Here is a 27,689-nt window from a genome sequence, read left to right as displayed (position 1 = left end):
ACACTTTAATTCAGTTTATTACTTGTAACCCCTAGTTGAGAGTGCTCATTTCTCAGCCAGCTCTATCCTCCCACCCCAATTTGGCTGAGCCAAATGTCCAGTGGAGGACTGAGAAGAGCATGTCACACCTGCTTTATACGCCAGCTCTAGTTCTTGACTCATCCTGGTGATCTTCTGAGAAGTCAGAATGAGTCCTAATAGTCTAAGCAGAAGTAAAACCCTGTTCCGCTGCGCCTGCTGTAGCCATGCACTAGTGCGTGCGTCCCACCGCGTTTGCCCTCTCAGTGAGTGCATGTCTCGACGTGTTCAGTGCATCATTAAACAAAATGGGTAGATTTACAAACTGGACGTTAACTTCTTACATCTAACAGTCTGATTTTTCTTTTCTTTTCTTATTTTTTCTTTCTTTTTTTTTTTTTTTTTTTTTTTTTTTTTTTTTAAAGGGTGACTGTGACAAAACTTATGGAGCAGAATTTGTCTACAGTGACCATGCCAAAGAACTTATTGTGGGCGAGATTTTTGTTAGAGTCTATAATGAAGTCCCAACTTTCCAGCTAGAGGTGAGTGCTCGGCCTTTCATTTTATCTGAGCCTTTGATGGTACTTACTGAGGACTGCTGACTTCTCAGAGGTCACAGAGTGGAGTTAGCACTCTTTACCTGCTGAGCTCTTTATACATTGTCCTGGATAAGGACACTTAACTGCTGACGAGTCTCTTCAAAGATTAGTGCTTCTAACCCTTTCACAGGGTGGCATATCAGATACTCACACCACAGTTTGTAACAGCAGCAAAATTATACTTACTGAATAACAACAAAATAGTGTTATGGTCGGGGTCACCACAGCGTGAGGAACTGCATTAAAGAGCTACAACATTGATGAAGAATTGAGTTTGATAAAGCTCATAAAACAGCTATGTTTCACCAGGCGGGGTGGCGCATGCCTTTATTCCCAGCACTCGGGAGGATCGCTGTGAGTTCGAGGCCAGCCTGGTCTACAAAGTGAGTCCAGGACAGCCAAGATAACAGAAAAACCGTGTCTTAAAAAACACAAACAAACAAACAACAACAACAACAAAAAAAAAACAACTCACATTTATATGTTTATGTGCTTGCCTTAGGTTCCAAAAGAGTTTGCTGCAAGTCTCTTGGATTACATAGGCTCCCAGGCCCAGTACCTCCACACCTTCATGGCCATCACTCATGCTGCTAAAGTGGAGTCGGAGCAGCATGGGGACCGCTTACCGAGAGTGGAAATGGCTCTGGAGGCGCTGAGAAATGTCATCAAATACAACCCAGGTGTGTGATTGTACTTGATTTGTAGCACCTTTATAACCGGGCAGCCAGGGGTTCCAGAATATTCTCAGTTGTACTCTGGAGACTTGGCTACTCTGCCACATGTGGTGTACTAATAAGGGAGCAGACTTCATGCATCGCCTACCGTGAGCAGGCTGAGAGGGAGGTCCAGCTGCTGTGCTTAGGAGAGTTCACGTTTAAGAGAAGATGAGCTGAGACAGCAATATTTGTTAGTGTGAAATTTCACATTACTGGTATAAATTGACATATACATATACACGCTTGGATTTATTTATTAGATGATCTAAATTGTGCCTCTTTGGTCCTTAACAAAGTACGCTGTGCATATGGACACTCATTTTTTTTTAATTGCCTGAAGTTTTTGATGTGTAAAGACTAAAAATATAAAAAGTGAGAGTTCTTGTCTTGTATGTCTCTCAAAGGACATTTGATAACCATCCCAACAGGTTCTGGGTGGGCGCAGTGCATGTTAAAGCTGTAACCACAACACATCCTTCATGTTTAACCTATGCCAGCAGAGGGAGACCTCAGACAACATCACTGCAGCTTAAATTTCTTTTATTTACCCTCTTCAATGAATATTGAAGTGCTATTAAAATTTTTGGCTTTTCCGCATTTGCCAAAATTTTATTCAAGTAACCAGTAGCAATATTAGAAGATTATTCATTCACAGGGGACACTGAGAGATTACTAAAGACGTCAAGCCCAGAGAGAGCGTCATCCCGCATTGTTTGGGGCTGATGTCATTAAGTGTGACTGGTGTTTGAGGCACAGTGACCCTTCCTCACAGGAAGTGTGCTTTTCAATTAGTAAAGAGCGAAGGAAGGGCCTGCATAGGAACTTAGCTTTGACTGCCCCGCTGACCATCTCACTATGTGTTAAGACTGTGCTCACCATGCTGTCCTGTGTCCCACTGGTCAGCTGGGATGGATCTGACTTGTCAGGAAGTGGCTTGAGACTGCATAAAAACAGCTTATTGACTATTTTCAGACTTTGGGGGATAAAGGCATCTAGAACCTCAAAAAATTAGTTTAACTCCTGCACAGCAGCAGGCAATGTGTGCTGAGCAAACACTCTATCTTGTGATTTGTTTGGTTGACAAAAGAGCTAGCAGATGTGTGGAATTGGGACTGAAGTGAGTAAGAATGGAAACATTGTTCTGTCATGGGGAGTCCTCGGTGTGTGCATATCACATTGCTCGTAATACTGTCTTTATGTGGCAGAGTTCTATCCCAGTCTTCATTAAAGGCCAAATGATGGCAATTCTCCCCAAAATCAATTAGGTTGTCGGGGGTAGTCCTAAGGCCTAGACAACAGCCGTGTCCACACATTGAACATTGCACAGCATTATTATCTACTAGTAGTCACTGCATGACAGTGAGTAATTGAACAGTGACGCGCGCACGCGCGCGCACACACACACACACACACACAACCACACAGTGCTTTGAATCAGCTTACATTGTGTTGGGCTACATTTATATGTGTCCTGAGGCTCATGCATGCAACCTGTAGGCTCTTGATGGGGGCTGCTGATAGGGGTAATAAGTAAAATGATCTCCTTTTATTTAAAAATTTTAAGTTATATTTGGGCTGATTATTTGAAAATTTTCTTGTTTTTAGCCTGGGCTAGAGGGAGACTTGCATCGAACCTATGAGACCCTCATGTTCTGAACTTTGCTGCTTGATGCCCTGTGCAGCTTCCAGCTGCTCCTCAGTGTTCCCGGAACACAATTCTCAGCAGCTGACAGTGTGCTCCAAAGGCCTACAGTTGTAGTTCCTGTAAATAGAGTAACTGCTGCTTCTTATCCCCTAGGTTCTGAAAGTGAATGCATTGGGCACTTTAAGTTAATATTTTCTCTTCTCCGAGTCCATGGAGCTGGTCAGGTGCAGCAGCTGGCTTTAGAGGTAAGTGTTTTGTACTAAGGAATGCTGTACTTCCTACCACTTACTGTCAGTGGTTTTCTAAAGTGGATGAAAGTCTGTGTGTTATAGTCACTTTGTCTATTAGGGCAGATTCATGTAATTCTGAAGTTGAATTAATGTAACTGTGACTATAACCTCAAAGAGCAAATGCTGTCATTCAGAGCTCTTCTACCTGTGGTCGCTGGCATGCATCAGGGCCTGGTGTCTGGTAGAGGGCTATGTGGGGTGTGTTAGGGATGAGGCTTTACTGGAAAGTTTAGTAGCCACAGATCAACAAGAGGAGAAGGCAGTTTCCTGTCCTGGTCCCCCCGGAAGGGTGTCTTATGACCAGGTCCTCGTGAGGATTGACCTTAGCCTCTTTCCCTTAGCTGTTCCCTCTCCTTGTAGACCTAGCATAGACATAACTGTTTCAGCAAGCCTTGGGGACCCCTTAGAAAAGGGTTATAGAAGAGTGCCACAAACCCCTGCGTGGTAAGGATCCCAGAGAAGTTGGAGGCTCTTTCTCAAAAAGAATGAAACCGTTAGTCCCGTAGGATGTTGTTTTGGTTGCAGCCGTTGACAGAAGCAGGAAGCCCCTGATCTTGGTAATGTTGTCCAGGCAGCTCAGAGTAAGTTCTTAGAGGTCATCCTCAGATAGCCTTGTCATCTCAGCACATGGTGTATTACTGAAAACACCACTTTCAACCCTGCAGGAGCACGTACACAAGTAGCTTAAAAAAAAAAACAAACATCATGTGGTGTGTCCTAAGATTACCTTTCATCTCACCACATTTTTAATAGAATAGTCGTTAAGCTCGTCAGGAAGCATTAACAAGCATGTTCTTTGCATTGAAACCCATGCTTTATTGTTTACTTCCCTCAGGTATCTTGTAACTTCTTTGGTGTTTTGAGACAGGGTTTCTCTGTGTAGCCCTGGTTATCATGGAATTCACTCTGTAGACCAGGCTGGCTTCAGACTCAAAGATCCGCCTGCCTCTGCCTCCTGAGCTCTGGGATTAAAGGTGTGCACCGCCACTGCCCAGCCATCTTGTAGCTTTTTTTTTTCAAAGATTTATTTATTTATTATGTACATAGTATTTTGCTTGCATATATACCTCCACACCATAAGAAGACACCAGACCTCATTATAGATGCTTGTGAGCCATCATCTGGTTGCTGGGAATTGAGCCCAGGACTTTTGGAAGAGCAGACAGTGCTCTTAACCTCTGAGCCATTTCTCCCAGCCCCCATCTTGTAACCAGCTTTTTAAGGAAATATTATTAGATCTAAAATACAGTGTTGTGGACTGCTGAAGCTGGCCCGGGTGGCGTCAGCCTTCAGTCGTACACAGCAGTGGCTAGACATGGAGCAGCTTTTCCTTGAAACAAATGATGCACCAATTCTTTATAAAGGAAGTTAGAGCAGTCTGCTGTGTTAGCTGCTAAGGACACTTAGATCCTCCTAAAGCAAAAGAAAGCCACACAGTGAAAGCCAGTCCTCCCTAACTGCTCCCCATCTGTGACCACAGTCCTAAGGGGCATTCTATGTCAAACAGGTTTCTCAAATGATAGCACTAATAGCCAATCTTTTGAAATTCTAAAAATTAAGTGTTTTGTTTTCTAAACATTTTTGTTATTTTTGTTAAATTGTTTCTTCATTTAATTTAGGATTAAAAGTTATTTAATATCTTGCTGATTAATTTTCAGGTTGTGAACATAGTGACCTCCAACCAAGACTGTGTCAATAACATTGCAGAATCCATGGTTTTGTCCAACTTGTTGGCTCTTCTACATTCATTGCCATCGAGTAGGTATATGCACAGATAGGATTTGGAAACCACAACATGATAGATCTCTCATAGGGGGCAGCAGTTCACAACTGATACGGAACTGGAGACACAAATCATCCGTGTTGGATTTCAGAATGTTTGAAGTAGTAGTCATCATTTTAGATTTATCTTCCTAATTATTATGTTCTGTGTAAATGAACAAAATTGTGTTGTTTCCCATATAAAAGCAGAAATTTGAGGAGTGAGCGAGTCTAAGACCAAAAGAACATAACCTGTAAATGTCAGTTTGCTGAGCGTACTGTACTCTGTGTATGAATAACTGAAGATGTGCCATGTTCCATGATGCAGTGTAACTAAAAGAAACTAGAAAGTATGCTTAAGGTAGCCATGATACTTTGTACTTACTCCTGCATCCTTTATCTTTTACTCATTTGAGTACCACCAAGGTGATTGTAGAGTACAGCAGCCTGACTTCCTGAGTACAGCCTGTACTGATGCAGGTTCCTTGACAGCAGTAGTTTGTCCACCATAACAGTTAGCCGTTGTGCTGGTTCTAGCCTTAAGGTTGCTCTGTGGAAGGTTGAGGCTCCAGCCAGTTTCATTACAGCTGCAATCACAAAACAAATACCGTGATATGATACATTACTAGTCAGCTGGGTGCTGTGTGGGCCTTAAGTCTACCTCTCTTCAGTCTTGACAGTAGGACCTTCCTCGATTATCTTGTATTGTTGGTCCCGTCTTCATATTCAGTTAATTGACTAGAGATGCATTTTTCTTGAATAATGTTTTCTTTTGAATAAATAGCAAACTTGGGATAGCTCTTTAAAATGGCAGCACTCAAGAGGCAATGGCAAATGGATCTCAGTGAATTCTAAGCCAGCCAGGGTTACACTGTGAGATCCTGCCTAGAAAGAAAGAAAGAAAGAAAGAAAGAAAGAAAGAAAGAAAGAAAGAAAGAAAGAAAGAAAGAAAGAAAGAAACAGACAGACAATAAAATGGCAACCTTAAAAGGCCATTTACAGATTACTGTTGTCAGTAATCTTTTTCAGGCTTTCTAAGACTTAATGCAAAACTAAACTGGTTGGTAAAGTATAACATGAAAGATACCAGTTTCAAAATGTAAATTTCGGAGCTGAGAGATGCCTTGGCTTGTTTAGAGCACTGGCTGCTCTTGCGGAGGACCTGGGTTCAGTTCCCAGCACCCACATAGCAGCTCTCAGCTTAAAACTCCAGTTCCAGGGCATCCAGCATTCTCTTCTGACCTCTAGGTACCAGGCACAAATGCTATTCCATGCAAGAAAAATGTTAATATACATAAATAATCCTTAAAAAGATAAAAGGCAAATTTATTGCTGCTTCATTTATACAGTATAGCCTGCATTTTATTCTTACAAGTAAAGTAGTTGACAGTAGGTATTTTGACCTGCTCTCACTCTCACTGTCTGAGGAGCATTGTTATTAGCGTTTAGTCTCAGCCAGTGTTTGTCAGCCTCTCTCCTCATTGTCAGCTCTCCGTTCCTTTGGCTTCTTGCCTGTCATTCCCATTTGACGCTGAAAGAGCAAAGTCTACTGATTAGTTGAGTGTACTCACAGACCCTGCATCAGAGGCTGAGGAGATCAGGCTGTGTCTAGGATGCTGCTGTGTCCTAGGAGTGCAGCACGGGTTACAGTTTCTCTTCCTCCTTGTTCCCTAACACAGTAACAACTAAGCAGAAATCTTAGGTGTCCTCTGGATGTTAAGAAGGGGTGATTTGGGCCATGCAGAAAACAGTGAGGTGGGAAGACAGTATAGCATAGTGGTCATGAGGGTGGACTTCAGAGGGAAGCAGTCACGATGGAAAAATCAGCTATACCACTTAGTTGCTGTAAGACCTTGGGCTGGGTCAACTGGGCCTCAGTTTCATCATAGGCCAGCCATAGCAGTACTTGTTGTGCTGGTTAGCATGAAGGTGAAATGTGATGCACTGTAAGGTACCTGGCCGAAAGACTGACACACATCAGTGCCCTGTACGTACACTGAGGGGTTGATGCATCCCTTGACATGTCCTTTGCTCTGCAGGCCGTCAGCTCGTTCTGGAGACTCTCTATGCTTTGGCATCGAATACAAAGATAATCAAAGAAGCCATGGCAAAGGGTAATGTGCACATCTCTTTCTCATCTGTCCAGCCCAGTGTACTGAAGTTCACCTTGAACTGGGGCTGGGGACATAGAATTCATTGAAGTGTTAAAGAATTCTAAAAAATTTAAATAGCTAGCTAGGCATTGTGGTGGCCCTGTTTCCCAGCTACACGGGCTGAGGTAGGATTGTTATAGCCAAGGACTTTGGTTCAAACTGGGCAAAATAATGAGATCTTATTGAAAAACAGAGACACAGAGATCAAAAGTATAAGACGTAGTGAGCTGAAAGTATGTGGAAAGTAGATAGAAACTACTGAGGAGAAATGTCACTCTCTGCATATAAGCATTGCTTCTTTTCTTTCTTTCATAGGAGCTTTGATTTATTTATTGGATATGTTCTGCAATTCAACACATCCACAGGTTCGATCCCAGACAGCAGAACTTTTTGCCAAAATGACAGCAGATAAACTAATAGGTCCAAAGGTGAGCACAAAATATCAGTTACTGTGGTAATTATTTCATGACATTTGTATTATGTCTGTCTGGAATGGCAAGGGCAGGAAATGCTTTTCTTTGGAAGCTGAGGTTGCTCCTGTGTCAGGGAGCCTTGCTGAAACTCAGAAGACTCAAGAGAGCGTGAGCAGGATGATAGCTGCTTACCTCTCTCCAAGAGAAGAACTGGGCAGAGCTGCAGAGACAGCTCATGGGGTAAGAGTGCCTGCCGTGCAAGCAAAGAAACCTGCGTCCCCAACACCTGAGGAAAAGATGTGCATGGCCTTATGTGCCTAAAAATCCAGCATGAGGGAGCACTGAAGAGTATCGGCATACACTAGAGTCCTAGGGCACAGTCTGCTAAGCTTAAGTCCTCAGTCAGGCTGTGCGACAGATTAGGCGTCAGGTTAAATTCTCAGCGCTGCAAAGACTCTATCTTGAAATCACTGTTTACAAATGAAACAATGGGCCATTCATTCAGCTGCTGGACTAAGGGTTGTATTGCATATATATGAACCTGTTCAGAGCATTCTGGAAACTTCACATGATGCATTCTGGATTTTTTTCCCCTTGGGCACATATGTTGGTTGTTGACTGGTTGGTTGGTTTGCCAGTCTTCCTGTTTTGTAACAGTGTCTCACACTGTAGCTCAGGCTAGCTTGAGAGTCCCTTCATAGCCTAAGCTGTCTTGAACTCCTGTTAGTCGTCAATGCTGGAATGACAGGCATGAGGTACCACACCCAGCTGGAGTGTTTGCAGGTTCGTAACTGTAGGGAGCAGAGAAGTAACTGGATGACTAGGTATGGCAGGTCATCTTGTTAAGGTTAACCTTTGCATCCATCAGGGTTTGTCTTTTCTTGCTCTCCAGGTCTTTGGCTGTTTCTCTGTCTAACACCTAGCATGGATTGCACAGCTAGCCTGGCTTAGAAAACTGAACAAGTGAAATATTGAGATGTTTCCAATGGCTCTTAAAACTCTGAACTTCCTCTCCTAGGTCCGAATTACGTTAATGAAATTTCTGCCCAGTGTGTTCATGGATGCCATGAGAGACAATCCTGAGGCTGCTGTGCATATATTTGAGGGAACACATGAAAACCCTGAGCTGATCTGGAATGACAGCTCCAGAGATAAGGTGTCCACAACTGTGAGAGAGATGATGCTAGAGTAAGTAAAGATGGCGGCCCAGGGGTGAGCGTGGCCCTGCTCTGCCTGCCCCTCGCCAACGCTTGTTCTGAAGCATAATTTGACTAAAGTTTAGTGTTTCTACCTTTCTCCCCTCCAAGGCACTTTAAAAACCAGTGGGACAACCCTGATGTGAACTGGAAGGTAAGCTGCACTTTTATTTTATACTTGTTTTGTTGTTGTTCTTAGTTCCTGTTGAGTCAGTTTGTCAGCCTGTTACTCTGTTCTTTTTGGGTTTTCGAGACAGGGTTTCTCTGTGTAGCCTTGGCTGTCCTGGACTTGCTTAGTAGACCAGGCTGGCCTCAAACTCACAGCAGTCCGAGTGCCTCTGCCTCCCAAGTGCTGGGATTAAAAGCATGCGCCACGCGTCTGGCCAGTTACTCTGCTCTTAAAACACATGGGTATGCCCATGTGTTGGAGCCAGGCTCCAAACAGACATAGAAGTAGTAATACTTATATTTGAACTAAATTACTAAAGATATCCTTGTTAGGCTCCATTAAGAGGAAATCTCATAATTATTATAATTTTATTGTGTCTAAAATAGTTGTTACTAACAGCTATTTTTACACTAGTTTATTGTATGAAGATTTCATTAATGGCCTTATACTTCTTGCTTCACAGATAATTTAAGATGGCTTACTTGTGATTCTTTCTCTTCTCTTTAAAGTTGCCTGAAGATTTTGCTGTAGTATTTGGCGAAGCGGAGGGTGAGCTTGCTGTTGGCGGAGTTTTCTTGAGAATCTTTATTGCACAGCCAGCTTGGGTGCTCAGAAAACCCAGAGAATTTCTTATTGCACTATTAGAAAAATTAACTGAGCTCCTGGAGAAGAATAATCCACATGTAAGCTTCAATTATCAACAAAACACTTTAAAGAGTTTGTTAAATATTCCAGTACATTTCCCTCAAACCTTCATTCTCACTGACCTAGGGGACCTCTCAGACAGCAGCCTGAGGGCTAGGCAACTGCAGTGGGAGAGCATGTGCCTAGTGTATGCATGGGTCTCAGGCTGGTCTCCAGAACTGCATGAAAACAAAACTCAAAATAGCAGCTGCATCTGAGTTGAGATGCACATGTTGAGTGCATGTGTGTTCAACCCTTCAGGAAATGATTGCTTATGAAACAAAATTAGAGTTGCAGATATTTAGCCAATGCTATTTCTTTTTTTTTTTTTTTTCCAACTTTTTTTTTAATTGAAAAATGAAATCATTCATATTACATCTCAATTGCTATCCCATCTCATGTATCCTCCCATTCCTCCCTCCCTCCTGCTTTCACCCGTTCCCCTTCCCTAGGACTGTGACTGATGGGGACCTCCTCCCCCTGAATGTGATGCTAGGCTATCAAGTCTCTTCTTGGTAGTCTGCTATGCTATCCTTCCTCCGAGTGCCGTTGGGCCTCCCCGTCAAGGGGACATGGCCAAATATGGGGCTATTTTTTATAATAGTAGATGCTCTAAAAAGTTTCTACCCAGTTTCCAATGACTGCATGACTGAAGAGACATTAAATGCTGAGTTTTTCTCTGAAACTGAAAAGTTCTTCCCTGTACTCTTTATGTCTGGCAGACATAAATAACCCTTGCCACAGAAACTGCCAGAGGGCGCTAACAGTGCCTGGGTGAGTGGGCTATGCCTGTCCTCACCACCAGAGGCTGCTAGGAAAGCAGGAACAAGGACATGGCTTTGGGACTGGTTTCCAAGTCAGACATACTGATGGATTAATAACCTTAGCACCCAAATGTTTAAATTAAAAAGTACAGCACCAATTACTGCTAAATTAATCATACTAGCCATAGAGCAGGGTAAATTATGAGCCCAGGCTATTTTGTTAGATGGGTCTGGACCACCCTAGTCTACCAGTACTAGCTGTGTGTTTTCTTGACTCTGTCTCAGTTGCCGTGTGTAGAATTTGCCCATGAGGCTGAGGTTGCAATGAGCTAATGTGTTTTGAATACCTGGCTTAATGTCTGCCACACTTATGTGCTTGGAAGTTATGGATAACTATCAGCTTAACAGGGAAAAAAATTAAAAATAAAATTAGAAGTGGGGCTGAGGCTATGACTCAGCAGTTAAAAGCCCTTCTCTTGCAGAGGGCCTGGTGATCTCATTGCTCTTCTGACCTCTGTGAGAATTGTACACGTGTGGTACACACATACATAGGCAGGCAAAATACTCATGCATATAAAATAACCCAGCCTAAAAACAGGGTCAGTGAGCCACACATTTGCTAGTGTCCCTCTCCATAGCTGTGCTTCTCTGGGGCTGATAGGTTTTCTGTCACATGGTTTCTTGTTGCATAAAATCCTCAGTACCAGAAATGTAGCTTGGTTCTAAAACACTTAGTATTTGGGAGGCCCTGGGCTCAGTCCCCAGCCTCAGAATGACAGAGGACAGGGTGGGAATCCTCAAAAGCTGAATTAGGAAACACACATAAGAATGTCCTCGTGTGTCACCTCTCTTTTTAGGGCTTATTCTGTGTTCTTTTCAGAAGCAATTGGTGTGTGTGTGTGTGTGTGTGTGTGTGTGTGTGTGTGTGTGTGTGTATGAGGTGTATATCTTTACAAGTCATTGTCTACAATAGGAAGATGTACTATAATGGATCACAGTGATCTCCAAAGCCAGGTGGTAGTGTCTGTGAATATCCTGGGATCTGAAGCACTTCAGAACGGGGTTGGTGGGACGTACATGCAGAGCAGCGGCCACTCCTGCATCCTCCTAGAGCCTTGCTGCTGTCTCTCAGGAGCATGTTTGTAACTCTGTCTTATGCTCACACATAGCCATTTAGGAGTGACTTTTTTTTTTTTTTTTTTTTAAACTTCTGCCACAAAAATCACAGTACACTTGGCTGGTGAGGGCTGCTTAGAATGCAGTGGTGCATTCTTAGGTCCGTAGTTTTGTGCCTTTTATCAAAGAAAACGTTGGCTGATCTCTTAGGACGTGTGACTTGTATTTCAGGTGTCAGCACTTGGAAGTTTTGAATCCCTAGTTTTGAGCAACCAATGTATTAAGACTCTCTAAAAAGGTTTTTGGTGCTTTGTGTTTATTTGGTCTGGTGTCTCATTTGTTCTTCCCAGGGAGAGACTCTGGAGACACTGACGATGGCTACAGTCTGTCTCTTTAGCGCACAGCCTCAGTTGGCAGATCAAGTCCCACCACTGGGCCACCTTCCCAAAGTTATCCAGGCGATGAATCACAGAAACAATGCCATTCCTAAGAGTGCGATTCGGGTTATTCACGTCCTGTCTGACAATGAGGTATTGATGAGTCCACTCCAAAGTCTGTGTGTCCCCTCTGGATAGCCCTTTAGAGATAGACCTCATTGCACGGGTCCTTTTGATGTCAGTTTCAGTGAGATGGTTGGTAGAGTTGGGACTTAATTCCCTCTTAAACAGCAAAGTGGGTTTCAAACTGCATTTTGTGCCTTAGAACTTAAACTTGCTGGGTATAATACTCTACAAGTATCCTTGTCTCCCGCTCTTAGCTGTGTGTTCAAGCCATGGCATCTTTGGAGACCATTGGCCCACTGATGAATGGAATGAAAAAGCGAGCAGATACTGTTGGTCTGGCCTGTGAAGCAATTAATCGAATGTTCCAGAAGGAGCAGAGTGAGTTAGTAGCACAGGTAGGTGACTCTCTGTGAGCACTATTTCAAGAAAGCAGACATGACACCCAGATGTTCTCTGCGTGAGGCCTAAGGGTTTGTGAAAGCCTGCTTCCATTTTGTTCACACAGAAAGATTAAAGTGTCACAAACTTCTTTTTTTCTTTTCCTGCATTCGTTCTTAGCTTCTTTGTAAAAATCACTTTATTCTCTTTGAGTTCTGTTCGTTCATTCCTTGTTTCTTTAGAATCATGTTGAAATTCTTCATTGTTTTCAATGAGACCCCTCCCCTAGTAGAAATCAGACTTGGTGGGTATCAGTATACAGAGAAGTTGAAGGGAACAAGTGATGCAGACTCAGGCAGAGCTTTCGTGTTCTGGGTTCAAATGCCACAGAGCCTCCCCATGCAGCCACCATGCTCCTGAGAGCAGAGACTGTGCTTAGTTAGAGAGGCCAGGGCAGGAAATGGGGTGGTGCCAGTTTGTGGGTCACTTGCACTGTGGTGACTGCAGCTGATAGTGTGCCACATTCTGTGAAAACCGCTAAGAATGAAGTTAAATGTCCTTACCATAAAAGACAACTTGAAGCCGTAATTTTACTAATTAGCTTGACATACTGACTCCACATTGTACACCAACACATTGCTTTGTATCTCATAAAAATATAAAAGTAATAAAAAAAACTTCTCTGTCACCTTTCATCCTCAGCCTTTGATGGCAAACTCTGCCAGGTAACAAAGTGACATCTGCTGTCCTTAAACTGAAAGCCCTGCGTCTATACCCAGGCCTCCACCTCCCCTGACTTCTTCCCAGCCCGGGCCTCCACCCTCTCTCTGTAACAGGCAAAGGCACTGAGTGAGCATAGGTCTCAGGTGACGGGTGCAAGCCAGTCGGCTGTGGAGGCAGCCCATGCCGCAGGCCTGGCAGCTGACTGCACTCTGCCCACATTTCCCACCTAAGATGATGCTAATGTCAGTCAGGTTCATCTCAGCAGGTTGTCAGGAGGAAAGAATGAACATGCCTCAGTTACTTCCACCTCTCTGAGTTCCTGAAAACCATGTGGCTATTTAGCTCTTAACAGGCTGAGAAGTAAATGATGACTGCACGGAGACAGGAAAGAGTGAAGCCGCCCAGAGGCTGCTGCTGGCTCTTAGGAGTGACAGTGTAGCACCTCAAAGCTTGGGTCCTGTCCCTCCCAGCTCCAGGTTTCCTTGTCTGAAATAATAATTGTGCCTTCCTTCTGTATTTTGAAGATTACATACTTGAAGCATAGCATTTAAAGCAGTTGGTAGAACTGAATAAAAATTACTTTATATAAGAATGCTGCTTCCATTTGATACTAAAATAAAAATCCGCACCTGCATGGAATGCTGAGAACAGGTTGCCGTAGTGTCGATACGACCCTGTGGTGAAAGCACCTCTTCAGTAGTTGATGTACACTTTGTTCATTGTGCTCACACAAACGCTAACTGTCTGTTCCAGGCTCTGAAAGCAGAGTTGGTCCCGTACCTCTTAAAGCTGCTTGAAGGCATAGGCCTTGAAAACCTCGACAGTCCTGCTGCCACTAAGGCCCAGATTGTTAAAGCTCTCAAGGCAATGACTCGAAGTCTGCAGTATGGAGAACAGGTGAGTCCACAAGAGGCACCTCATGCTCCTGACTAAGAAGTATGTTCAAAGTGAGGGCCTTGGCTGTGGGAAATCTAGGAATCTGTGTGTGAGTCCACTAATGGTGTGGCCACTGTTAGTTTTGCATAACTGCTTCACAGCTGCAGGAAAAACACAAGCTTGTGCTTAATGGGCATGTGAGGGGATTCTTTTTCTGCATAGTGACAGTATGTTTTGTATTTCAAGAAGAAAACCATATAAAATCTTAGTATGGAAGAATTTGAAACACTTAGTATGGAATCAGGTGCCATTTAAAAGATCTAAACATCATTTTAAATCTCTTTATTAGTCCCTATAAAGTGTTAGTTTCTTTTCCCTTTACAGAATAGCTGTGTGCTAATATGTTTCAGCTACACATACCCGGATTTCAGGCCTCCTAAGAGTTTACTTTTCATCTTTTTGTTTGTTTGTTTTTCAAGACAGGGTCTCTCTGTGTAACCTTGGCTGTCCTGGCCTCGCTTTGTAGAACAGGCTGGCCTCGAACTCACAGCGATCCTCCTGCCTCTGCCTTCCTGAGTGCTGAGATTAAAGGCGTGCTCCACCACGCCCGGCCTTTACTTTTCATTTTTACTTTTATTTCATTTTAAGGTGTGTGACACATACACAAGTGCATGCTTGTACAAGTACAAACATGCCAGACCTCACTTGTGGAGGTCAGAGGACAATTTGCTGGAATCTGTTCTCTCCTTACACTGTGTATGTCCTGAAGATTGAATCCAGTTATCTGGTTAGCAGAGTTCACCTTACCCCACTGACCGTCTCTCCAGCTCCTCTGTTACTATTGCATCTGAAGACTTCATTTTCTAATGTGCTCTGTGCTGAAGTAAAGTCTGTAGTGTGTCAGGGGCTTTTCCTGTTGCTTTGATGAGCTACTTTGGCAAGTTTAGGGAGAAGGGCTTACTCTGCCTCACAGACCCAGGTGCCTCATCAGGGCAGCAGGAGCTTGAAGCAGCTATGCACATTGCATGCACAGTCAGGAACAGAAAGTGATAAGTACCTGCTGCTGCTCAGTAGCTTTTCCACTTAGTGCAGGATCCCACTAGGGAGTGTTACCTACAGTTGTCTAGGCACACCCCGTAGCCCATCCCCAGGTGATTCGGGGTTCCGTCAAGTTGACAGTTAGAACTGACCATCACAGCTCTGCCCCTTGTCAGCTTGCCATGCAAATACGTCATTTGTAAGCCATAGTCTTACACTGCTTGTCCTCAGCGACTTGTGACCATGTTATTACATGAAACACACAGTCCACTCTTTAAGGCCCCATGGTCAGCAGCAGTTTCCATACTTTTAAGAGCGCCTTACCTGTGTGTTTCTATAAATGTAAAACCAAGTTACATGCATATAATGACACAAAAGAGAGCAGTCAGCTTAGCACGGAATGACCAGACGAAGGTAAGATGAAGTTCCAGCATAGTGGCCACTAAAGCCTAGCTCTGTTGCAGCCTTGGAGCTTGTAATGTGATGCGCTGGGCTCCAAAGAGCTTGCTTAGTCCCGCCCCTCTGAGCCTGCGGCTTTCTTTCTCATGGATCCAGGGCTGTACTGCACCTTAGGCTCTGCTCTCACCGCCTCATGCAGTGGCTTCCCAGGGACTTTGTGGGGACCTTTTCTGGCCTTTCAAGCTCTTATAACCTTAAATCTTGTTTCTTTCATGTGTTCAAAACCAGTATTACATAGATAATGTTGCCAGTTTCCACCACCAGCTCAGGAGGGCCTCACCCCCAAGAAAGCCCAACTACATCAGCTTCTGTGTGTTGATTCTGAGGAAACACTTCCAGGCAATTGTTTTTGAGGAACAGCAAACCCCATCAGTGTAGACTTTCTTTCTTTAAATGAATCTGGAGCTGCACAAGCTAAACCCGTGAGTGGTGGGGTTTTGCCAAGGACATGTTTTCTGTTGTCCTAGTGCAGTGTGGGAAACTTCATTTCAGTGGTGCTTGTAAAACCCTGCATTTTAAGGTCGATGTCTGGCATTTCCAGATAGCCCCTGAGCTTGGTATAAAAACAGCGACTCCCTTTTTCAGAGAGGGTCCCCTCTTTGCCTACTCTGAGGGACCCTAGATTCCCTAAGGAGTATCACGTAGCCCTCAGAGAAGATTACAAGCCTGACTCCTTCCTGATAAGAAATGTGTTCTGTTCAGCAAGCACCTAAGGATTCCTGGAGATACCCACCCTATGCTAATAAGATGTCTTCGTGTCTTGGCTTTCAACCAGTGATCTTTAACTGTACCTGACGATTCTCCCCATCCATAGGATAATTAAGTCCTGCTTTTCCTTCTTATGATAGGGCTGTTTTGATACATGGAGATTAAGTATCCATGGCACTTGTAGGCCCAGTGAATCAGACACATTCACACTCAGACATCTCACCACTGCCCAAAGTTTATAAATCCCTGATTCAGCCCAGCGTGGTGCCGCACGCCTTTAATCCCAGCACTTGGGAGGCAGAGGCAGGCAGATCGATGTGAGTTCGAGGACCGCCTGGTCTACAGAGCTAGTCCAGGACAGCCAAGGCTACACAGAGAAACCCTGTCTTGAAAAAAATTAAAATTAAAATTAAATCCCTGATTCATGAATAAAGGTAGGCCAGCTTGCTCTCTGACTCCATTCCTCCACCATGACTGACCATCCGAGCCTCATCATTCATTCTGGGGGAGAATCGCCACTAGATGCCCCTGGGGCTTAGGCAGTGATGGCAGAACTGCCTTGTCAGCCAGGGAAGCCCACTCCGTCACAGTGAGCTCAGTGCTGCGCCTGCGTCTAACTGGACCTGCCTTCTGACCGGTTTCAGGTGTCCACCCGCATCCTCTTTGGTACTTAGCATGGCAGCATAACAAAGGGCTATAACACTTGGTACCATCACAGGCTTTTGGAACTCCTTAGTTTTCATTGCCGTCTGACACCAGCAATCTCATTTTAAAAGAGTTAACTGTAATACCCAGTGGAAAACTCATTTCCACCTCCCTAGGGAACCTCACTTATATATAGGCCTCACCCTGAGCACTCTAAGCTGCCTCTGAGCAAGAAACGGGACCTTTGATCTTGAGGTCTCCCAAAACAGAGCCTGGACTGGCCAACTGGACTAGGAAACCAGGCCACCACCAGCTACTGGACAATGAATGACGGGTGCCAACTTCTTTAGCATCCCATTATGTTTTCCTTTCAGTAGGCAAGGGTTTTCTAATCCAAACTTCCAAACGCTTCCAGATTTCTCCTGCAAGCCATTTCCGAAGGCCTGGGATCCCCTTGTTCAGAGCAGATCTTCCTGCCTCAATGAAGGCAATTTAGACAGCCCACCCATAGCCGTGCCCAGCTTGTTCTAGATCAGCAGCTCTCAACCTTGGAGTCAGCCACCAGAAAACATTTATTTCCAATGGTTTTAGGGGCTCCAACCATACATTTATTTTCATTGCTTTCTTTCTTTTTTTTTTTTTTTTTTTTTGTATGTGTAATTTTGCTACTAAGTGTTGTCTCAGTTCCTAAGGTCATCAGAAGTACTTTATTTTCCGGCGTATAAGATGATTTCTTAACCCCGAAAAATCCATGCCAAAGTCAGGGGTCGTCTTATACACTGGGTACTTACCTGCAGCTTGCTTCCCTTTGCTTCATATGTCTGGCGCATATAGTGGGCAGTGCTGCGTCCAATTTCCCGCTCTGTGTGAGGAGTATGAGGCAGAGAGGAGCAAGATGCACACATCTCCCTGTACCTTGGGAGGAGGAGAATGTGAGCATGGATTGGCTCTCTTGCAGAACCCACCCATTCAACTCAGAAGGCTGTGTGTCTTTGGGTTGAGTGTGGAGCTGAGTATGGAACAAACCTTAAAGAGGCAATGTAGGCTGGCACTGGCTGTCTGCCAACATTTAATAAGGTGCCGGCTGCCTTTGCCCTGCCTACAAATAGACACATGCCCAAGTGTGTGTTGGAAGATGGATAGTCTTATACGGCGAGTATATTCCACACTATATTTTAACTGGAAAAGTTGGGGGTCATCTTGTACAACCAGTCACCTTATGCTTCGGTCATATGCAGTAATGTTTTCTAGTGGTCACCACCACATATCACATGAAGTCAGCTGTAGTGAACAACTAGTTGGCCTTTCCCTCCTTAGCATCACTGTGATAGCACCACTTCGCCTAGCTCCCACGCACACGTGTTACCCCTGTCCGTGCTGTGATAATACCATTTCACCTAGCTCCCACGCACACGTGTTACCCCTGTCCGTGCTGTGATAATACCATTTCACCTAGCTCCCACGCACACGTGTTACCCCTGTCCGTGCTGTGATAATACCATTTCGCCTAGCTCCCACGCACACGTGTTACCCCTGTCCGTGCTGTGATAATACCACTTCGCCTAGCTCCCAAGCACACGTGTTACCCCTGTCCGTGCTGTGATAATACCACTTCGCCTAGCTCCCACGCACACGTGTTACCCCTGTCCGTGCTGTGATAATACCACTTCGCCTAGCTCCCACGCACACGTGTTACCCCTGTCCATGCTGTGATAATACCACTTCGCCTAGCTCCCAAGCACACGTGTTACCCCTGTCCGTGCTGTGATAATACCACTTCGCCTAGCTCCCAAGCACACGTGTTACCCCTGTCCGTGCTGTGATAATACCACTTCGCCTAGCTCCCAAGCACACGTGTTACCCCTGTCCGTGCTGTGATAATACCATTTCGCCTAGCTCCCACGCACACGTGTTACCCCTGTCCATGCTGTGATAATACCACTTCGCCTAGCTCCCACGCACACGTGTTACCCCTGTCCGTGCTGTGATAATACCATTTCGCCTAGCTCCCACGCACACGTGTTACCCCTGTCCGTGCTGTGATAATACCACTTCGCCTAGCTCCCACGCACACGTGTTACCCCTGTCCGTGCTGTGATAATACCACTTCGCCTAGCTCCCAAGCACACGTGTTACCCCTGTCCGTGCTGTGATAATACCATTTCGCCTAGCTCCCACGCACACGTGTTACCCCTGTCCGTGCTGTGATAATACCACTTCGCCTAGCTCCCACGCACACGTGTTACCCCTGTCCGTGCTGTGATAATACCATTTCGCCTAGCTCCCACGCACACGTGTTACCCCTGTCCGTGCTGTGATATACCACTTCGCCTAGCTCCCACGCACACGTGTTACCCCTGTCCGTGCTGTGATAATACCATTTCGCCTAGCTCCCACGCACACGTGTTACCCCTGTCCATGCTGTGATAATACCACTTCGCCTAGCTCCCACGCACACGTGTTACCCCTGTCCGTGCTGTGATAATACCATTTCGCCTAGCTCCCAAGCACACATGTTACCTCGTCCATGCTGTGGGATGTATTAAAATGTTTCATTTCTTTGTTTAAATTTCTCATTGTGTGTATAATTGCTACAGTTTGTTTGCCCATTCATCCAGGTGGAGGTCTGGGTCATGTCTGTGTACACATGCTCTTTTGTGCTTCAACTTATTTTACTAAACTTTCCCTTAGTGAAATTGGGCTTCTGTGTCTCAAGAAAAGAAACATCTTTAATACCACTGGCTTTCTTTCAGTGTTTGAACCATTTAAAATGACACTAAAGACAGGCCACATATCTTGCTTTGGTCATTAACTGATGTGCCTCTGGGCATTCTGAACAGCAAGCAGAGGCTCCCTGTGTATCACTTGACTTCCCCTTGGCCTGCATTGGTGTTTCTAGATTAGCCAAGTGTCCCCGACCCCACCTTCTACAGCCAGAACTCTTCCCTCTCCTGCTCAACTCACCATTCACTACTGCTTCCTGCCCTGATGACTGAGCTCTGCACATGATCGATTGTGAGCTTTCCATCTCACTCAGGGACTCTTAATTGTGTCCCCGGGTCTGCACCAACAAGGTGCTCAGTCATTACATAATCTAAACTCTGATGGCCTCTGCAGTAATATTTTCTACACACTTTCATCGTCTTTCTCAGTCTAGTACACACACACACACACACACACACGCACGCACGCACACACACACACACTTCTGTCATATGTATGTATTTCATAGACTGCCCATTTTATATTTGATACTCTTGATGTTTTGTCTGTTCACTTATTTTCTCATGTGCAGTCTTCATGATCTCCTCACAAGGCACAACCCATCCTTTGAAAGGAAGATTTAAAGTTGTAACTCCAGTTTTCAGCATCTTCTCCCCAACCCTTCTGGTGCAGTGAGATGTGCCCAGCACAGTGCCTGGGAATCGGTGTGTGCGATGGACACCAGTTCCTGGTCCTCTCCCAGTGCCTTCTGGCCTTGGAAGTTTGTTTTCCTGCTTGGTTCAGTCTTTGCATGACTAGTCCCTGACATAATCATGCTAAGTAGGGGTTGCTTTACTTCCCCAGGTGAATGAAATCCTTTCACGATCTTCAGTCTGGAGTGCCTTCAAAGACCAGAAACATGACTTGTTCATTTCTGACTCTCAAACAGCAGGATACCTCACTGGTAAGTCAGTCCCTAAGATACCTGGCAGAAGCCACAGGCCCTCTTTCTACCCTGAGCAAACTTAAAATAGCATTCCTACTTCACCTCGGCATCTGGTGTTGGGTGTTTATGACAGAAACATGCACTTCGCTTAGCTTTGATCCAGTGAGTTAGAAGCACTGTAGGTTAGATGTGCAGTGTGCCTGTGCTCAAGGGTTTAACTTGAATGCGTGAAAAGAATGTCTGTATCAGAAATCTGATAGCCTCATGCCTTTACTGTCTAAGCAGTGAGGCTTCAAATAATTGTGTATAGAATTTTTTTCTTAAAAGTTTGCAGTTCATTTTTTGCTAAGTATCTTTCCCATAAGGAAAATATGTCAGTGCTGGTACAAATAAGACTGCTGAGGGCTGATAATCAGGACATGTTCATTTGACACACAAGCTGCCTGGTAATTCAGAACCATCCTGCTCAGAATTGGCTTTGGTCTGAGAAGAAACAACATTGGGTTGCTGTACTAAAGGCCAAGAATACCGTCTCTTAGAAGAATTTTCAGTTAGTCTAGCCGTATGAATAGGAAGTAACTTGCCACCTGCCTGAAATGATAGCATGTAAGTAGATATCGGCCAGAACTGATAGAGATAATAAAGAAAAAAATGCTAACAGCTATTATTTCCCAGACAGTAAAGATTTGGGTCTCAGCTTTTCAAATCCAGAGCATTTGGAAAATGGCTCATCTCTTTCGATGTCCAACTTTGCCATGACACTACTGTTTCCCCTTCTTGTGACCACTTTGCTATGGGTCGCTCCTCATATTCTGTGGAGTGAGCATCTGGACTGTGCTGTGGGTCCCATGGGTTGTGTCCTGCTTGTTGTCTATGGAGAGGTAGCCAGAGTGTGGTGTTGGTCTGCACAAAGACCTTCTCTCATGTAAAACTGTATCTCTAAGGAGGAGTGTATTTGTGCTGACCAAAAGCCCCCTCAGAGTGTTTCTGACAGTCCACATTTTCATGACAGCACTTTTAGTGTGGATATGGAACAATTGGGGAATAGGGCCTAGCTTTCTCAGCCACGAGTGAAGTTGTTACAGGTATGGTGCTGAACAGCAGCTGCTCTTCACGTGGTGCGTCCTGTTCCCTGTGGCTGGCCTTCATCACCTTCTAGTAGAAGCTCCAGGTGTCCCTGCTGCTTTAGCCAGGGCTGTGATTAGAACTGAATTTTCTCCTTGGAGACCTGGACCTAACATCATACTGGGATTGGGGAGCAGAGTGCAGGAAGTAAAGCACCTAAGTCCCAGAATGAGCGAGCAGCAGTGATAGGCTTCAGGGGCTGGAATTGACAGATGTCTGGACAGGCACAGCCGAGTAGCAATGCTGTAACCCCACCCTCACCCCTAGAAAGTGCTGGAACTTGTGTGTAGTGCTGAAGCCTGCAAGCAGGTTCATACTGGACAGGCTTGGCTGTGGGCCATGCTTAAATCTGTTCCATTCCTGGCATCTCATCAGACTGGAACACTCTCTTTTGAGATGCTAGTTACTTAAGATTTCCCAGTAATTTCCTCCTTTGAAAGGACTACCTCTGCGTCAAGGGTTCTGCTTCTGAGACTCTGCAGTTGAGGGACGCTTCCTCATCACCAGGGCTACCAAGTGCTTTTTGGTGTATGTTGTGTTTAATCAGAATTTAGTTAAAACCCAACTTCATATGCTACAGACTGTACCCAGCTCTTCTCTGGTTCACTAGTAAGCTGGGGTGCTGAGGATATGTATGTGAGTGTGTTGGGTGCTGAGGGTGTGTATGTGAGTGTGTTGGGTGCCGAGGGTGTGTATGTGAGTGTGTTGGGGTGCTGAGGGTGTGTATGTGAGTGTGTTTGGGTGCTGAGGGTGTGTATGTGAGTGTGTTGGGGTGCTGAGGGTGTGTATGTGAGTGTGTTGGGTGCTGAGGGTGTGTATGTGAGTGTGTTGGGTGCTGAGGGTGTGTATGTGAGTGTGTTGGGTGCTGAGGGTGTGTATGTGAGTGTGTTGGGGTGCTGAGGGTGTGTATGTGAGTGTGTTGGGGTGCTGAGGGTGTGTATGTGAGTGTGTTTGGGGTGCTGAGGGTGTGTATGTGAGTGTGTTTGGGGTGCTGAGGGTGTGTATGTGAGTGTGTTGGGTGCTGAGGGTGTGTATGTGAGTGTGTTTGGGTGCTGAGGGTATGTATCTGAGTGTGTTGGGTGCCGAGGGTATGTATGTGAGTGTGTTGGGTGCTGAGGGTGTGTATGTGAGTGTGTTGGGTGCTGAGGGTGTGTATGTGAGTGTGTTTGGGTGCCGAGGGTATGTATCTGAGTGTGTTGGGTGCCGAGGGTATGTATGTGAGTGTGTTGGGTGCTGAGGGTGTGTATGTGAGTGTGTTGGGTGCTGAGGGTGTGTATGTGAGTGTGTTGGGTGCTGAGGGTGTGTATGTGAGTGTGTTTGGGTGCCGAGGGTATGTATCTGAGTGTGTTGGGTGCTGAGGGTGTGTATGTGAGTGTGTTTGGCAGTTATGTGGGTAATGTCTAAGAGACCAGGAAATGAAAGTTTTCTGAGGAGAGAGTATTGTGTTAAGCTACAAATAAAGGTAGATTTTCTTCTCCCTGGCTACTGAGCAAGTGCCAGTTGGTCATGTGCTAAAGATCAAGATGTAAAATCCTGAGGAGGATTATTTAGGGGTGATAATTACAGCGGACCACCTGTTCCACGGGTTCTCTCCTGGCATACTGTTTTTATTCTGTGATACCTATTTCTTTAAGAGTACTATGCTGGAGTTCCCTGTGAGGTGGATACCCTGTAGTGTGTCATCCAGAGCCTTGGTTACTTATCCACCTGGTAGATTGAAGAACTGCTAGATGCCAGCCGGCTCAGGGCCTTCTTACATTAAATTTCACGGTGGAAAATCAGCGGTGCAAGATTGTAGCAGTGGGAAGAGGCAGGTGTCAGTGCTGTTAGGAGCTGTAGCCGGATAAGAACTTTACATACAAGTATGTCCATTTTGTGGGCTCCCTCATTCAGTTCTGCCTTACCCTAAAGCCTACCTGCCTCTTGGACAGTGCTCCCCTGTGCCCTGAAACCTGTGCTCTTTCCCCCACTTATCCCTGGAGATACATCTCCAACTGCTATGTCTGGTTCTGAGATACAAGCTGCTCTTCTCAGTCCAAGGAAGCCTGACACGTCTTAGCAGAACCCAGGGGCACAAAGCAGAGCGCATCTCAGACTTCCTGGGACTTAGTTGACTTTGCCCCGGGGGACAAAGGATGGGAGTAGAATTAGGCTGCTTCTTTATAGGCTCATCATTTCACAACTTTGATTTTGGTCTAGAAGTTCTGGAATGTTCTTCAGTTCAGAATGCCCTTCATGTCTCTGCATTGTTTTACAAGATGGTTAACTTAATGAAGCAGTTGTATGCAACTGTGAAGTTTTTGCTTGTGTGCCTGTGGTGATCAACAACTATCACTTAGTGTTGGTTTCCCATCACCCTTGTGAGTTTGCCCAAGATTCCCCAGTGACTTCAGTGTCACCTGTTTTAATATGTAGCAGTCATGGTTTGGTACCATAACCTCCTACTTTGATAAGGATCAATTGCGCCCATGTCTTAGTTTCTCTTCCTAGCACCATGATAGAATACCCTGACAAAAGCAACTTAAAGGAGAAAGCTGTTCATGGCACAGCCCATCATGGTGGGTAAGTCAAAGGCTTCAGAAGCCTGAAGCAGCTGGTCACACCACATCCACAGTCAACAGGAAATGAATGTGCATATGCTAGTCCTCAGCTCCCTTTCTCCATTTTATATAATTCCAGATTCCCTGTGGAGGGAATGGTGTTGCCCACAGTGGACAGGCCTTCTGCCTCAATTAACATAATTGAGACAATCCCCACAGGCAGGTTCAGAGGCTCATCTGTGAGGTGATAATTCTAATCACCATAGCCCAGGGTGTGAATTGTTTGGGAACCACACCCCTTGGTAGTGCTTGTGTTTAGCTCATCTGGGCCTGCCTGCAGTAATGGTGCTTCTTCCTGAAGTTGAGAACAGTGTGGTGCTTTGGCTCTGAGCTGTACTGACCTAAAGAAGGAAAATATTTTTTGTAATTACATGGTTCCGAGTGCCCAGGCACTCTGGTTAGCTTCAGTCCCAGCTCATGCAGTCACCTTGGCCTTGTCAGCTCTTACAGCGTGTGACAGCCATTTCCCACCCACAGTCAAGGTGCTCAGAAGCTGAGAACTGAAGACGGAAGGGAGTTACGGCCTCTGTCCTGCATCAGTCCTGTTGCCTTAGCCTGTATCAGTTGCTCTGCTGTGTGCACTTCCTCATTACTCCCTTGCTGCTTACATTTCTTTTCTCCCTCCCAGGTGTCTCTCCTTCCCTTCTAACTGGCAGCAGCCCCCTTCACCTCAGGAGTGGGCTTTAGAACTGCTCTGCCAGGCACTTGCTAACTTCTGTGTAGCGCTCTGAAGCAGGTAGAGAAATCTTTTGCTCAATGCATGCTGCTCGCACTGCCTTTCCCGTCCTAACCCTCTGGTGTTCGCATCTGCCATGTCCTCTCTGGCTCAGCGAAGCACTGCCCCTGCCTGTGCAGGGCTGACCCAGTTTCTCTTGCAAGCGCTTGTTGTGTGGTGCTTCTGAGATGTAAGCCGATGTCTGTGGTGCTCAAAGTCAGCTGCAGAGGCCAAAGCCGTCTGTGTGCTCCTAGAACTGCTGACAAGCTTCTGAGTGCCACCTTCTCATGTGTAGAGACTTTCGGTCACAGAACACATGGAGGGTGCAATGAAAATGCTAATGCCTCTTGGAGACTTCTTTAGACCTCTGAGGTGGATATCCAGAGCCTTCCTCTCCGAAGACCTTAGTGAGCTGTGTTCACTGAGTGGTGCTTTTTAAATGGCCTTTCTTTGCACGCACCAAGTGAAAGCAGGGTAACTTGTTTGAGAAGCCGTGTCACTGAGATGGACTGGCCGGGTGGGGAGTGTCTTTTATCTGTCTGTTCCCATGGTTACCATGTAGCAGCTCTTTAAGTGCCCTGGATTTTGTTTCTTTTGTAAGATTAAATTTTCCAGGTGTGAAAAGAGGGAAATCTCCCTGTTTCTACACCAGTGTTGCTGCATGAATTTTGAAATTATTTTTAATTGTGTCATATAGTAAAAACAAGCCATGAACATAGGTGCTATGTTGCTGCTGACAGTTACACATAATTGTCAGAGCTTCCCAGTGTCTGTGCTGAGCACTGGACCCTGTCTCCACCTGACTGATGTGGAAAGTGCCTGCTTTCCTTTCTCTATTGCAGGACCTGGAGTTGCTGGCTACCTTACTGCAGGTACATCCTCATCAGCCATGTCTAACCTGCCACCTCCTGTAGACCCTGAGGCAGGAGACCTTGGCTTTCAAACTTGAAACACTCAGAGACAAGACATGCTGAAAGGCCAGTGCTGTGTCTACATTCCTCCAGCCACCACGTTGAAGCAGACTCCTGCTGCCTTTCTCCTGGTTTCATGACAGTGTTATTCCTTTTTCTATAAATATATTTTTATTTAGGAGAAGAGTCCATGATCTGATGTATCACGTTCTGAGAAAGCACTTGTGGGTCAGCCCCCATGGGTACACAAGAATTTCTTTTTCTTGATGTATGTAAGCACATTTTTTTCCTTTATATCTGTTTACAAGACTGTGAATCAAAAAGACAAAACTTTCTTCCTAGTTTTTATAATGTTTTTTTTTTTTAAATTACTGTGACTGTGGGATTAAGCTACAGTCTACAAACATTGGGCTAAATCTTATCCCTGAAAAGGGCACCTCCCTCTCCTGCACCAGATCTCCATGGCCGTCTTCCTCTCATCGGCAGACATTAGCTTTCTGTCCCTCCACGTGTGACCAGGTCCTCAATCATTAACTCTCTGAGAGCTCGGTGCACATTGGTGTGTATGACAGGTGACAGACTTCACCAAACTGAATGACAAGGAGCTCGTGCAAAAAAACTAAAACTAAAAATGGATGTTGAGATGTTATGTAAGAGATTAGTGTAATTGTGAAATGTTCTATACATTATCAAATATATAAAGCTTTCTATATTGAATGTACATTATACAGATCATTCATATGTGTACATAAAATTTTAAAAATAAAGGGAATCGACTGCTTTGTTAATGAGATATGTTTGTTCTGTAACTTGACCCTTTGAGAGAGTCTTCCGTGGTCACTTTTGAGGGAGATGGAGCAGGAGAAGATAGGTTCACTGCCCACACTCACGTGCCCTGCTGTGTCCACTTCTGTTTGTTCCAAGCAGAAACAGACAGCAGCATGGTTACTCTTTATACCAGGCTTAGGAATGGGTCGGGCTGCTCAGAATGCTGCAATGGTGTTTAGGTCTAAAGTTCCAGGAGAGAATTAAGGGGCCAGGGAATATCTCAAAGAACAGATCTTGTGCACGGGTTTTCCAAAAGACTACAGACCACAGAAAATGTAAACATGTGCAAACACTTGTCCACATCCTTTCCCTTTTGTTTTGGTTTGAGACAAGGTCACCCCATTGTGACACAGGCTGTCCACAAACTTGTAATCCTCCAGCCTCAGCCTTTTGAGAGCTGGGATAGGTGTGTGCTGGCTCCCTAAACACTTCTTTTAAAGATTTATTTATTTATTATGTATACAGTGCTCTCTGCCTGCATGTTAGCTTGCATGCCAGAAGAGGGCATCAGATCACATTATAGATGGTTGTGAGCCACCATGTGGTTGCTGGGAATTGAACTCAGGACCTTTGGAAGAGCAGACAGGGCTCTTAACCACTGAGCCATCTCTCCAGCCCAACACTTCTTTTAAAATGGAGAAATATCCAAGCTACAATTTGCCTTTCTGTTTTGGGTGAAGGATGTATGGAAAACCCAAATTGGAACCTGCTACATAATAAGCTAACTAAAACAAAAAACACACACATACAATTTTTTAAAAATAATTTGAGATACAATGGGTTGAATAATGCTCCCCCCAAAAGTCATTGGTTGTTAAGAGGTTATGTGTATAGGATTCCTCTGCATGAGTTGTTGGTCAGAGGGACCCCAGAGGATCCCACATAATCCAGGCTGCTGCTACTGCTCTCGTTACACACCGGAACTAGATGACTAGAGTTTATTGTGCGCACCACACTTCATTAGAGGCAGAGACACCATCTAGAACTGAGCTCTGGAACCTTCTTCC

General features: G+C 45.1%; 1 protein-coding gene across 3 annotated transcripts in view; it reads left to right on the top strand.

Moving 5' to 3' along the window:
• The window catches only part of Dnajc13 (DnaJ heat shock protein family (Hsp40) member C13), a 108,213-nt gene extending 81,571 nt beyond the window's left edge, over window positions 1-26,642 (top strand). For 2 of the 3 annotated variants that reach the window (XM_051140505.1, XM_051140506.1), the window contains 14 exons: window positions 444-560; window positions 1,120-1,297; window positions 3,132-3,223; window positions 4,927-5,026; window positions 7,069-7,143; window positions 7,498-7,610; window positions 8,614-8,783; window positions 8,903-8,945; window positions 9,470-9,643; window positions 11,875-12,054; window positions 12,282-12,422; window positions 13,882-14,025; window positions 20,422-20,521; window positions 25,786-26,642. In XM_051140505.1, coding sequence (XP_050996462.1) covers window positions 444-560; window positions 1,120-1,297; window positions 3,132-3,223; window positions 4,927-5,026; window positions 7,069-7,143; window positions 7,498-7,610; window positions 8,614-8,783; window positions 8,903-8,945; window positions 9,470-9,643; window positions 11,875-12,054; window positions 12,282-12,422; window positions 13,882-14,025; window positions 20,422-20,521; window positions 25,786-25,892 — 1,734 coding nt within the window. In that variant the 3' untranslated portion in view covers window positions 25,893-26,642. Of the gene's footprint in view, window positions 1-443; window positions 561-1,119; window positions 1,298-3,131; window positions 3,224-4,926; window positions 5,027-7,068; window positions 7,144-7,497; window positions 7,611-8,613; window positions 8,784-8,902; window positions 8,946-9,469; window positions 9,644-11,874; window positions 12,055-12,281; window positions 12,423-13,881; window positions 14,026-20,421; window positions 20,522-24,856; window positions 24,983-25,785 lie in introns of those variants that run through there. The other variant, XM_051140507.1, reaches the window with a different exon arrangement.
• The last annotated feature ends 1,047 nt before the right edge of the window (window positions 26,643-27,689 follow it).

This window comes from Acomys russatus, chromosome 32 (assembly GCF_903995435.1).
Source record: "Acomys russatus chromosome 32, mAcoRus1.1, whole genome shotgun sequence".
Lineage (NCBI taxonomy): Eukaryota > Metazoa > Chordata > Mammalia > Rodentia > Muridae > Acomys > Acomys russatus.
The sequence above is the reverse complement of the archived record's forward strand: the minus strand, read 5'-3'. Positions and strand labels throughout refer to the sequence as shown.